The 14,348-nt window shown below is 46.0% G+C and overlaps 1 protein-coding gene across 2 annotated transcripts in view; it reads right to left on the reverse strand.

The window, feature by feature from the left end:
• Positions 1-14,348, reverse strand: part of LOC142427307 (glyoxylate/hydroxypyruvate reductase B-like) — a 40,315-nt gene that overhangs the window by 16,837 nt on the left and 9,130 nt on the right. For both annotated transcript variants that reach the window (XM_075532546.1, XM_075532545.1), the window contains 3 exons: positions 9,864-10,248; positions 4,103-4,274; positions 635-813 (listed from right to left, as the gene is read on the reverse strand). In XM_075532546.1, the coding sequence (XP_075388661.1) occupies positions 635-813; positions 4,103-4,274; positions 9,864-10,245 (733 nt within the window). In that variant the 5' untranslated portion in view covers positions 10,246-10,248. The remainder of the gene's footprint in view (positions 1-634; positions 814-4,102; positions 4,275-9,863; positions 10,249-14,348) is intronic.

Consider the following 14,348-nt stretch of genomic DNA (forward strand, 5'->3'; position numbering starts at 1 on the left):
CAGGTTTGTCTGATACACAGCTCAGGCCTATCTTCCACCAAACCACTGCCCACCCCTGCCCTGAAATTGTCACAGCGTTTGTAGCTGGAGGACAAAGTCCCCAGTGGCACTTTGAGCTCAGGTAAGCAGCCGCTGTTAAGCCGTTTCAGATGCAAGGCGACCCCTGTGTGCCCAGGAGAACCCTGAGGGGATTTCCATGGGCTCCCCCAGGCTGGCATTGCGGAAGCAGATCCATCCCCAGGTCTTTCTGCAAGGCAGCTTTGGGTGGGTTCTGTCTCCAGGCTGAGAATGAGCAGCTGAGGCTGATAACCTTGGCACCACCTAGGGACTCCTGGTGTCTTATACGTGCAGCAGGAAACTAAAGGGGAACAGACATGACCCATAAATGACTGCTGTGTCACACGCAAACAGAACAGCAGCAGCCACCGAGGACAAACCCACGTGAGGAGCAGCTGCCCCTGCCACACTCTGACCCTACTCCCTGGCTGGGGATGAAGGCCCACTCCACAGCCCTCTCTGGAGTGTCTTCATTACTGAGACTAATGTCATCCCATAGTGCACCCATCCTCCCCATCCCCCGCAGGAATTGTTTCCAGCACCCTTTCTCCCAAAGACACATGCATGGGTTCCTAACCTCGGCCAATATTGATGAGGGTCCCCGTGGGCTTCATCAGTTTCAACTCCCTCTTCCCAATCAGGTTCTGGGTCTGGGGGGTCAGACTGGCCGACAGCATCACAAAGTCCGACTGTGCCAGCAGGTCATCCAGGTGCTCACAGTAAGTGGCCCCAACAGCCTCTTCCTCCACCGCATCCCTGCAAGGCAGTAAGGAGACAAAGCCCCTCATCTAGTCAGTACGTGGTCTAGTCGCCCCGGAGGAGGGCAAGCCCATCCGAAAGGAGCCTCGAGGGTGAGCGTCCCCTCAGTGCTGCCACGTGGCCCCAGCACCTAGATTCTGCTGACAGTGGAGACATGGGTCTCTCCAGCTACCTGTAATCTCCATTGACCCTGAGACACTCGCCGCGGCACCCCTGAGTTCTTGGAGGGTTGCCCCCAGAGCTCAGGGGCAGAGGCTGTTTCACGCCAGATCTGAGCTCCTTGGACAAAAGCTGTATCTCAGCACATTGGAGCCTGGGGCCCAGTGCAGTCAGAGCATGGTCTCACATTACAAAGGCCTTCAATGGTGTCTGAGGCTGGGAGAACACACCCAAGGGTCCCACAGAACCAAACAGCAGAGAACCTCGCTCCGCATGCTGTCATCTAAGGAGGAGGGAAAGAAGCTAACACAGTCAAGATGGTGTGTTTTCTTCTGGTTTGTGGCCCCATTTTAGTCTCTGCTCTGGCCACCCCATGCAGCTGAGTACAGAAGTGTGAGACCCAAGAATCCACCCCATTCCTGGGGAATTCCTGGGGAACCCCTGACTTATAAACCAGGAACCCCCAACGGTCCACATTCACTGCCACCACGTGGCCAGGGTGGCAGGGAGGAGGGAAACAAGGATCCCACCAGCTCACAGGACTACACTGTATGTTCTTGAATACCTAAAACTCCACTTCCACGTCATTGGTAATATCTGAAACAGTCCCACAAACTGTGTCTAGTCACTGTGAGGTGGAACTGACTCAATGGCAGGGGTTTGGTGTTTTCAGTGAGATGGAATACATAATACACTTCATGAATTTAACAACAGTATTCTGAGAAGGGGTCTGACAAGCTCCCTCGAGCTGCTGTAACAGAAGTCGTACACGTGGGCAGCTTTCACACTCAGAAAGTTGTGTTCTCACTGTTTCCAAGGCCAGCAGTCTGAATTCTGGGGCCAGCTCCAAAGGAAGACTTTCTCTCGTGACCCCTGGGAGCAGGTCCTTGGTTCAGTGGAGATCCTTATCTGGTGTGCCTCCCAGGCTCCAAATGGAAAAACAGCAAAACCCTACTGCATCCAGTGGGTTTGAACTCACAGTGACCCCTTGTGGAGCCTGAAACGGAATCTTTTGTAGAATTGATAAACTCATCTTTCTTCTGCAGAGCACCTGGTACGCTTGAACCACCAACCCGTCAGGAAATTGCCACCAGAGCTCCTACTCTCTGCTTTTTGATTCTGTGCCTGATCAACTCTCAAATCTCAAAAAGGACTCTGCTAGACACACCTGTCACGAAGAAAACCCATTCTCCAATGACAGAAAAACAAACATCGGGGATCACAGAACCAGCAAGGCTATATTACCTCAAAAGATGAAAATGCTCTGGGAGATGGCCATGAAGCCAGATATCAGGTTCTCTGTAGACTAGGCCTTGAGCTACTGGTCAGAAGCTGGGCTTTGCTCCATATGCACGCACTGGGCAGGCAATATACATACTGACTAGGCGCTATACATTCCAGGCATACACTACATGTCATGGACAGGCTACACACATATTGGAAAGACTACACACACACTGGACAGCTTCCACACAGATGGACAGACTCCATAGGCACTGGACAGAATCCATAGATATTGGGCAGGCTCCATACGCACTGGGCAGGCTCCATATGCACTGGGCAGGCTCCATACGTACTGGGAAGGCTCCATACACACTGGGAAGGTTCCATACGTACTGGACAGGCTCCATACGCACTGAGCAGACTCCATACGCACTGGGCAGACTCCGTATGCACTGGACAGGCACCAGAGGCTTCTCAGGCACTGTTGCTGTGGAGAAGGAATGGGTGACTCAAGAGTAGGTCTGAGGACTAGTACTGCTGTGGAACAGGTGAAAAATGATCCATGACATTCGAGGGAACCCAGCAGGTTCAAAGTCTACTCTGGAGAAAAAAGCAATCAAAATTGGTGTTGCATGGAACAGCTGGATCATGAAAGAAAGGAGAAACCAGGATGAGCCCTAGTATTTTTAACTAAATGAATGTGTGGGTGGTGATGCCATTTATGGAGACATTAGTGAGAACACTTAGACAGGTCTCATGGAGTCCTGGGGGTAGAGTGGTTTACACATGTGGTGCTGAACACGAGGTCAGTAGTTCAAAGCACCAGCCACTACACAGGAGAAAGATGAAGCTTTCCACTCCCATCAAGAGTTAGTCTTGGAAACGGACAGGGGCAGTTCTACCTTGTTCTATTAGGTCACTGTGAACTGGCATCGCCCAGAGGCCAGCGAGTTTGCTTGGAAGGCAATTTTGGGAGTCAAGGTCAGAAGGTCTCTTTGAGCATGAACATTTGTCTGTCAGCAAATCAAGTTTCAGAAGAGCCACTGGGTGTATGCCTGTGTGGAAAGCCCAGCGAGAGAGTTGGGCCCAAGAGGAAAGCAGTTGCTGAGGTAAAAGGTCCAGAGCCTTCACAAATCAGCCTGGCAACCTCTGAACGTGAGAAAAGTGCCCTGAAGCTGAGCTCACGTGAGGGGGACACTAGCTGTCACTTAACCCCAGCAAGCAGGGTACTGAGGAAGACATTTTCATGGGGACCCAGATGGGCCATTCTTGCTGCCTGGTTAGAGAAGCTGTGTAAATTTCACAAACTTTGGGAGAAACAACATGAGAATGTACAGGGGAGCTTCTAAAATTTGGTGGGAAATTTGTATTAACTTATGATTCCATTCTCCATGACTTGTTGAAGCCTCTCTCACACGTTAGTACTGAAGGAAGCAGACTGCACCATAGGGGTCCAAACCAACAAGATTTGTTGCTTTGGAGTCAATGCTGATTCTTTGTGGCCCTATAGGATAGGGTAGAACTGCCTCTGTGGGTTTCTGAGACTGTGACTCTTTATGGGAGTAGAAAACCCCATCTTTCTCCTGAGAAATGTTTAGTGGTTTTGAACTGCTTACCTTGTGACTCACAGCCCAATATATATCCACTACACCAAATAAAAAGAACACATACTGAGTTCTTTATCTTTTCTTCCTGGTGAAAGTTTTCCAATGAAAAGGAATTACAACTGTATTTCTAGGTAACCATTAAAATATCATAGGCCTTTCTTGATCAACAATTTCACTTGTTGGAGAGAAGCCAAGGGGCTTGTGAAAATGGAGGAACAAGAGACTCAGCAACAGTTAAGGCTGTGAAGCTACAAAGTCTACCCAGCTGATTCAAAAGTCCATTTTCTGAGTTTTACCTGCGGTTCCTATTGTGATACAGAATCTTCATTTTGAAAGCTTTGGCCCGCTGCGCGATCTTGTAGCCAATGGTTCCCATGCCAACGATTCCCAGGGTGGCCCCTGTCACTTCTTTACCCATCCAATTTATTGACATTACCTTTGTATCTGGTGAACAAGCCAACTCATGACCTAAAATGAACAAGGTATAGAGTGAACAGAAGAAATGGCACTAATCACAGCCCCACAATCCTCACGTGGACTTGTGCACAGAGTGCTCAATTAGAGAATACCCACTGTGCCCACCTGATGCACATGCATTTTTCCGTGGCAGTGAACAAATGTCTCAGCAAGTGAACACTGGGATTTAGTGGGAGTTTCTTCATGGTTGTTTGGGCCAGGTCTGGACCATGCAGCCCCTTTCCCCAGCCTCTCAGAAAGACAGGTGATCTGCTGGACTTTGCAGTCCCTGCCTCCAGCATTCCAGCTTTATCTCTCCGGGGCAGGGCCCACACAGCCTCTTCTCCCCCCCCCCCCCCCCCCCCCCCCCCGCGCAGCCTCTCAATACCAGAACTGGGCTGTGCAGCCTCTTGCCCCACATTCCAAGAAGCTGATCTGTGAAGGACTCAGACTCTGCCGCTGCACACCAGGAAGCCAACCTTCTCCTTATGGGCGGAGCAAGCACCAGCAGCTCTCTTCACCTCATTTGCATATTTCCCTGACCCAAATCCTACAAATATCCCACTGCCCCACCTGACAGGCGCAATTTCCCTGACTTAACTCATTGGGTCTCGGAACCTGCCCGGGAGCTCAAGATGCTCCTGTCTCTTTCTCTGTTCTCCCTTCCCTCCCGGGAGTTCTTTCCCTATCCTAATAAAGCCACTCTTAACCTCACATTCTTTGTCTCAATTCTATCTCCCTTCAGTGTCTCGGTGTTGACCTCTCAATAGTGACTTCAGAGTATCACAACCAATACTCACTGCCATTGAGTTAATTCTGACCCACGGTGACCTATACGACAGATAGAACTGACCCTGTGAATTTTTTGAAACTATAACTCTTTATGGAGCAGCTGGTGGTCTTGAACCACTGACCTTGCAGTTAGCATCCCAGTGAATAACCCATAACACCACTTTGAGCCTCAGGGTAGGGTACTTGAAAATAGCAACTTCTTTCCCATTAAGATAGGCTTTCTGAGCTGATGGTGCCCGGCTATCAAAAGAGATAGTGTCTGGGGTCTTAAAGGCTTGAAGGTGAACAAGCGGCCATCTAGCTCAGAAGCAATAAAGCCCACATGGAAGAAGCACACCAGCCGGTGCGATCACGAGGTGCCAACGGGACCAGGTATAAGGCATCATGCAAAAAAAGAAAAAAGAATATATATATGTATATATATGTGTGTGTGTATGTGTGTGTGTGTGTGTATATATATATATATATATATAATATATATATATATACCATAGTGAATGAAGGGGGAAGTGCAGAGTGGAGACCCGAGGCTCAAATGTCGACCACTGGAGATACCCTCATAGAGGGGTTTAGGAGAGGAGATGGGTCAGTCAGGGTGCGATGTAGTACCGATGAAGAACACAGCTTTCCCCCAGATCCTGGATGCTTCCTCCCCCCAACTACCATGATCCGAATTCTACCTTGCAGGACTGGATAGGGCAGAGGTTGTACACTGGTGCATATGGGAGGTGGAGGCACAGGGAACCCAGGGTGGAAGATACCTTCAGAACCAGGGCTGTGAGGGGTGATGCTGGGAGAGTGGAGGGTGAGTGGGTTGGAAAGGGGGAACCGCTTACAAGGATCTACATGTGACCTCATCCCAGGGAGATGGACGGCAGAGAAGGGGGGAAAGGGAGACTCCGGATAGGGCAAGATATGACAAAATAATAATCTGTGGATTATCAAGGGCTCATGAGGGAGGGGGGAGCAGGGAGGGAGGGGGAAAAAAAAGAGGACCTGATGCAGAGGGCTTAAGTGGAGAGCAAATGCTTTGAGAGTGATTAGGGCAAAGAATGTACGGATGTGCTTTATACAATTGATGTATGTATATGTGTGGATTGTGATAAGAGTTGTATGAGCCCCTAATAAAATGTAAAAAAAGAAAAGAAAAAAAACCAAAATGATTAGGGCAAAGAATGTACAGATGTGCTGTATACAATTGATGTATGTATATGTATGGATTGTGATAAGAGTTATATGAGCCCCTAGTAAAATGTTTAAAAAAAAAAAGATAGGCTTTCTGGAAGAAACAAGTTGTTGCTGGGTGCTAACTGGGAACCTAGAATAGAAAGAACCCAGTTCCCAAACTTTCATATCAAGTCTCCATTGGAAAGGATTGGAGAAGGCTTAATTGCTTGTGATCTTTCCTGGGTTTATGCACAGAGATGTCTCTCTATGAATAGGTAGGATTCCACTTACTCAATTGTAGCTGATACCCCAGGTAGCAAGTGTGACTCACTGATGAATGATCTCTATGGGCATTTCCCACCACTAAGCTATCAGTTCTTGGGCTGTGGTGGCTACACACTGCCATAATGCTGTGAGCTCCGACACTAGTAGTTCAAACACTGTCAGGGTCACCCATGGTGGAGAGGGTTCAGTGGAGTTTCCTGACGGACTCAAACTAGAAATAAATAATACACTTCTGAGAAAACTATCCACTGAACATGTTTTGAATAGCACATTGTCTGATATCATGCCAGAAGATGAGACCCGCAGGTTGGAAGGCACTCACAGGCTTTAGTCCACTTTAAGGATGTAGCTCAAGTGAAGCAAGTGGAACTTTCCATTGTGGATGCTACACTACTAATGAGAACACAGAGCTGCAGTACCCATAAAAAGCAAGGACACAACTCCCTGCCATCGACTCAGTGCTGACTCAGAGTGCTGACTTGGAAAAGGGTTTCCATGATGGTAACTGTCATGGGAGTAGAAAGTCCAGTCTTTCTGCTGAAGTGCTGCTGGGGGTTTCCAACTGCCAACCATGTGGACCTCAGCTCAACTTAGAGCGTCTACATCCTCAATCTGGGGGGTCATAACCCCTTTGGGGGTCGAACGAACCTTTCACAGGGTCGCCTGATTCATAACAGTAGCAAAATGATAGGAAGTAGCAACAAAAATAATGTTACGGTTGGGGAGGTCACCACAACATGAAGAACTGTATGAAAGGGTTCTGGCATTTGGAAGGTTGAGAACCTCTGCTCTCCATTATCAGGGCTCCCTACAAGCATCCATAGGTAGTCAATGTGAAATGCACATGTATGAATCTGGGGAAAAGTACAAGTCATCAAAAATTAAGTGGAATGTATAAAGATGCATATTCTATTCCCTAGGGAGTTGAAATGGAGTAGTAGTGGTCATTTTAAATCAGTGCATATATTCTGCTATGCTAGAAATGACAAATGACAAGGAATGGTGTCACACTCCTCATCAAAAAGAACATCGCAAGGCCACTCTTAAAGTGCAGTGCTGTGTTAGTACAGTATCCGTACAACTAAAGGGAAGACAATTTAACACAATGTTATTTCACATTTTGGCACCAATCACTGATGCCAAAGATTAGTATATTGAAGGTATTTAACAGATCCAGCAGTCAGAAATTGTTCAAACATGCAACAAAAATGTATTGGTAATTACCATTGATTGAAATGTGAAAGTTGGTAACAAAACAAAACAAAAACCAGCCATTGGAAAATATAGCCGAGGTAGCAAAAAGACCTCGAGAGATTGCATGATGGAATTGGGTAAGATAATTTTTTTTCAGCAACACAAATAATGATTATACATAGGCACTGTCAGATTATACAGGAATCATATTGATTACATTCGTAAAAATAAATGATGGAGAATTTCAGTATCATTAGTCAGAACAAGGCCACGGGCCAACTGTGGAACAGGTCAATTGCTCATGTACAAGCACAGGTTGAAACCTAAAGAAATTCAAACAAGTCTACGAAAGCTACAATATGCCCTTGAGCATATTCCACCAGAATTTACAGACCATCTGAATAAGAGACTTGACACATTGACCATCGAGGCCAAAGATCAGAGGAGTTTTGAGATCACACAAAGGACAGCAGACACAAGGAAAGCAAAATGTTATTAAAGAGACAGGAAAGAAAAGACCAAAGTGGATTTCAAAAGAGACTCTGAAAATTACTGTTGAATGTAGCACAGCTAATGTATAAGGAAGAAAAGACGTTGCAAAAGAGCTGAACAGAAGATTTCAAAGGGCCAATCCAGAAGACAGAGTCTTATAACAAAATATGCAAAGGCCTGGAGTTGGAAAATCTGCAGGATATAAATACACTCAGCATCACCCACGCTGAAAGAACTGAAGAAAAGCGCCAAGCCTCAAATCACATTGACAGGTTCTTTTGGTTAGCAAACTATTGGACAGTTCAGGAAAAAAATCTACAGAAGATGGAAGAAATATGAGTCACTGTACCATAAAGATTCGGCAAACATCCAGTCATTTCATGATCAATAGTAGGAAAGGAAGAAGTCCCAGCTGTACTTATACTAGTGAAAAACAAGGCTCCAGGAGTCGACAGAAACCTAAGAGAAGATTGAACAAACTGATCTCCTGTTAGAGGTGTCAACTCATCCATGCAAGGAAACCTGGCAAACAAAAAGGAAGAGCCTAATATTTGTGCCCATTCTAAAGAAAGGTGGCTCTTACCAACTACGTTGTAAGGCATGCTATTAGTAGGTTCTGGGAGAAAAATGTGAGACAAAACACCAAATCATAAGAAGGATCAAGCGTACTGGCTGGATAAACTGGTAGCTCCCCCAAAGCTATGGCCCTTTAGCCAACTTTCAGGCCTGGAACTAAACTCACCCATGCGTTAGAATAGTCGCTGTTTAAGATCAAAAGGTAGTAATCCCCAAAAAGAAAAAGTTTAGACTGTTAAGAGGGACACAAACAAGAAACAGGGAGGAAGCCAAACAAACAATGATGTACTGAGGGCACTGATGGGAGGTGTTGAAACATACTTATGAAATGTACATTGATCTGCCCTGCAAACCTTGACCTAATTCCCAAGAAAGAGATTTTAGAAATTGGTGGTGGTTATGTGTGTATCTTTGTGTGGGTTTGTGTGTGTGTGTGTGTGTGTGTGTGTGATTCAACAGAATGCAGAATTTACCAAACACCATTATTAACAATACACATAAGTAAAATATTGTTGAATTAGAGAACTGTTAGAGCAGTACGTTTACAGGCAACAGCCAGAAATTCAAGCTGGATCCAGAAGAGACTGTGGAAGGAAGGATATCATTGCTGATGCTCATTTTCTAAGCAAATGTATCGAAATACATGGATCATAATGAGTTCTAGATAACACTGTGAGGAATGAGAATTCCAGAATACTTCATTTTGCTCATGCATAATCTGTATAGAACAAGGGGCAGCTCTTTGAACGGAACAGAAGGGTGTGGCATCACTTAATATCAAGAAAGAGCTGCATCAGGGTTGTGAATCTTCACCATACTTCTCCGAGCTGTCAACTGAGTAAATGAGCTAAGAAGCAGAAACCATTAAAGAAAGATGCAAAGTCCGGATTGGAGGCTACTAAGCAGGCTGCAAATCACCAAAGAGGCTCAAATTCCCTGGGAAACAAAGTCACAGACATGGTGTGGGGAAACTAGACAAGCATTACAGGAGTAATCTGAAGATAGCCACATATTTAAAATTATTTGAACATGAACCTCAGCAAACGTTTATCAGTAAATTTCTTGGAAAACCAACAACTTAAGTAGGCACTTTACCTTCCACCAGTCTCCTGGCTGAAGCCAGCAACAGGGCCATCCCCATGTCCGCAGTGGGGTTGGAGACTGCCTGTGGTGTGTTGGCCACTTTCACACCAAAACGGTCAATGAGCTTCAAGTCCAGGTGATCCAAACCTACTCCTCCATTGGCAATGATCTTCAAGGAGGGCAGGCTCTGCAGCAGCTCCTGGTCGATGGCTGGCTGTCCGGCCCATATGTAGACAGCTTGGATCGTTTGGCTGAACTGTGCTTTATTTTCCAAAAATTCCTGCATGGTAATGAGATTAAAGTGTTTCTGCAGATATCCAACATGATCCTCACATATACTATGTGGTCCTTCAAATCCAGATACCAAAACCACAGGTAGTTTTTGATCTCCCATGACCTGTGGAAATAAGGAATATGATTTCTGCAGAGAAAAAAGGCACAGTTTTGAACCGATTCATTCCAGCTTGAGCTGCTGCTGAGAATTTGCATTTCCACTCCAGAATCTACCAAAGATCCCCAGGGATTCCTACATTTGAGGATCATGTTGAGATGTAGTTTCCAATTCAGTTTATCTGGGATGGAAATGCAAATTCTGAGCAGGGGTTGAACCAGAAGGAACCAGTTTCAAACCCCGCTTTCAGAGGCTAACTATATGTTCTACTCGTCATCTGATTTCTTCTGAGAGTGGAGCTTTCTTTACATCTGCACAAATTCTTATGAACTCTGAAAGGCAAGGCATCTAGGATTTTGACTGAACAAAGTTCCTTTTCATCGCACTCACTCACCTCTCTCTGTCTCTACTTTCACTACCCATGGGTGACTCAGCATCTGCCTCTGCTATGCAGTCTTGTGTGTGCCCTGGAGTGTGGGATGAAGGTCTGGGGAGTCATTCTGAGGTTTGGTCAAGAAAAGATTGGCCCTGTCTTGGACCCTCCCCCTTGGGTCACCTGCTCTGGGGTAGGTAGCTGTGGTGCTGTGAGGCAGCCGTGGGCAAAGACTCACAAGCCAGGAAGTGGATTTGCCCCTGAGTGGAGTGGCACCTCCAGGGGTCACAGCCCTGGTCCCACCTTGTCCTTGAGATCCTGAGCTTGAGGAAAGCAGCTAAGTTGCTTCCAGATTCCTGGCCCGCCAAAATGGAGAACAAATGTCCATGATTCCAGCCAGTAAGTTTTAGTAATTGGGCTAACCTTTGGGCAATAGTTTGTGTCCACACCATTCATTCACCAGATTGTGTAACTGAAAAAAAATAGCTGTCAAATGAATTTTTATGTCAAATGTACTTTATGTTCCTAATTAAAAGAGAGATGTTTCATATAGTGTATTTTTCCTCTCAGAAGCCCTGGGCATGCAGTGGTTGCATGTTGGGTTGCTAATACAAGGTCAGCCATTTGAAACCACTAATTGCTCTACAGGAGAAAGAGGAGGCTTTCTGCGCCTGTGAAGCTCTGCCCTGGAACCCATGAGGATACGTCTACTCTGTCCTGTGGGTTGCCATGAGTTGAGGTAGTAAGTTTTTTTAGTTGATTCTTCCTGTAAAAAGAAAAATGGTTTTCCAGGTGTTGAGGCTAGTAAATGCATTTTCTTTTTTTCTGGGGATAGCAAGGTTAAAGACATTTAATTGTTCAAGAGTCAAAGCATAATTGTTTTAAGAAATCTTGTATTTACTTTCTGAACTTTGAATAAAAGATAAAGATGATATTATTAACAAGGACAGGGAAAGGCACCTAACCAGTCTAAATGATTTAAAAATGCACAGCTTAAAACAAACAATACACACACACCAAAAAAAAAACAAAAACATACCCACAGCTGACTCATAGCTACTTCTGAGTGGGTTTCCCACGCTGTAAGTGTTAGGGGGAGTAGAAAGCTCAGTCTTTCTCCCAAGGAGCTGCTGGTGGTTTCGAACAGCTGGCCATGCGAACCTCAGCCTAACATGTAAACACTACACCATCAGGGCTCCTATATCTAACTGATGAGTCACCACATACCAGAAACAGGATTCTGGAAGCCATGAACCTGACCACCCAGAACCTTGCCAAGTGAGGACATTGTTGGGTCCCAGCCAACCAGGGATCAGTGCTGGTTTTTAACAACCCCAGACATGAGCCCAAGGGCCCTGCCAGATGTAAGCCCACATGGAAGAAGCACACCAGCCTATGAGTTCATGGATCATGAGGTGTCGAAGGGATCAGGTATCAGGCATCATCAGAACAAAAAATCATATCATTGTGAATGAGGTGTGGGGAGTGCAGAGTGGAGATCCAAAGCCCATTTGCAGGCCACTGGACGTCCCCTTACAGAAGGGTCTCGGGGAAGAGATTAGCCAGTCAGAGTGTGATGTAGCAACGATGAAACATACAACTTTCCTCTAGTTTCTAAATGCTTCCGCCACCCCCCCCATCATGATCCCAATTCTACCTTACAAATATGGCTCGACCAGAAAATGTACACTGGTACAGATAGGAACTGGAAACACAGGGAATCCTTTCAGGACTAGTGGTATGAGTGGTGATACTGGGGGAGGGAGGGGCGAGTTGGAAAGGGGCAATCGATTACAAGGATCTACATTCTTGGGGGATGGACAACAGAAAAGTGGGTGAAGGGAGACATCGGACAAGGCAAGATATAACAAGATATAACAAAATGATAATTTGTAAATTATCGAGGAATCATAAGGGAGGGAGGAGCAGGGAAGGAGGGGGAAAATGAGGAGCTGATGCCAGGGGCTTAGGTGGAGAGCAATGTTTTGAGAATGATGAGGGCAATGAATGTACAGATGTGTTTTAAAAAAAGCCACAGAATGGCAGAATAGATTTTTTTTAAATGAAGCATCGTCGTGGAGAGCAAATGTTTTGAGAATTATGAGGGAAATGAATGTACAAATGTGCTTTATACAATTGATGTACATATGGATTGTGATAAGAGTTGTATGAGCCCCAATAAAATGATTTCAAAAAATAAAAAAAGGATCTGTCAGCTCTGGGTGACATCTCACTACTTTTGCTCTTTTAGTGTAGACCCGTGAAAGGTCTGCTTCCACTGTATCCTGACTTTACTGCTTGATAATCCTGCTGTGTGGCCTCCTCCGACTTGCTTGTCTCGCCACCACTCTTTTAGGGAAGCTGGCAGTGTAGTCTGTTCCAAAAATGGTCTCCATACTCACATTACGTATTCGAAGGGTAAATGCATTTGTTTATTTTCACAAGGAGGTTTGATTCCTGTCCTCTTTTAACCATCAATATTGGTTAGAAGATATCACAACAATAATACAATAGTCACTGTCATAAATGGAGAGGAGCCAAAATTCCCTGTGCTCCTTGGCTGCCCCAAAGTTCAGGAGTAAGATTTCCAGTGTGGGGTATCAGCAATTGAGAGCCAGGTGGGTTCCAGGTGGGCCTCCTTTCTAGGATCCCTTCTCTTGCTTTCTAAACCCTTGCTTTCAACAAGAATCCAGATGTGGACCTACCACCAGTCCCAGGCTGGGAGCACAAGACAGGCTGTCAGGTCTGCCCTCTCCAGCATCGCCCTTGTGAATTACTCAGCAGTGTACAGTGGTAAGAACTGTGGGAAGGATGAATTGGGCTGTGAACTGTAAGGTTGGCAGTTCAAAACCCCAGCTGCTCCTTCAGAGAATCAGGCTTTCTACTCCCATAAGAGTTACAGTCTCAGAAACCCACAGGGTTAGTTCCACCCTCTCCTACCAGGCCGCTCGGGGTAGGCATGAACTTGATGGCAGGGAGTTTGGGAATGGTGGTGTCCTGCAGTACCCTGTGCTCAGAGGGTCTCAGAGACACTGCACCTGCTGCTAACGACCAGTCTGAGCATAGATGACGTCCTTTTTCTTTTTTTAAAACATTTTATTAGTGGCTCATACAACTCTTATCACAATCCATACATATACATACATCAATTGTATAAAGCACATCTGTACATTCTTTGCCCTAATCATTTTCAAAGCATTTGCTCTCCACTTAAGCCCTTTGCATCAGGTCTTTTTTTCCCCTCCCTCCCCGCTCCCCCCTTCCCTCATGAGCCCTTGATAATTTATAGATTATTATTTTGTCATCTTTCCCTATCCGGCGTCTCCCTTCACCCCCTTTTCTGTTGTCCGTCCCCCAGGGAGGAGGTCACATGTAGATCCTTGTAATCGGTTCCCCCTTTCCAACCCACTCACCCTTTACTCTCACAGAGATGACCTCCTTAAGCTTTGCAAGTTATAGCCTCCGTAACACTGGAACAGTGACACCAGGTTGCGGTTTTTATGCCTGCCATGGGGCTGGCACAGGAACATGCATCTCCCCTCACCCCCAAACGGCTGCCTCAGTGGAGCTAAAGAAGCACAAATAGTGGGCTCTGTAGGTGTCCCATGCTAGATAAAAGGAACACAAATGGACAGGCAGAGGACAAGAAGGAGCGCAGTACCAAGCAGGTGTACTGTTCACCATCTGAAATGCGCACCAAGTGGACGATGTGGAATACTCTTTAACACGGACA

This window comes from Tenrec ecaudatus, chromosome 15, assembly GCF_050624435.1.
Source record: "Tenrec ecaudatus isolate mTenEca1 chromosome 15, mTenEca1.hap1, whole genome shotgun sequence".
Classification (NCBI taxonomy): domain Eukaryota; kingdom Metazoa; phylum Chordata; class Mammalia; order Afrosoricida; family Tenrecidae; genus Tenrec; species Tenrec ecaudatus.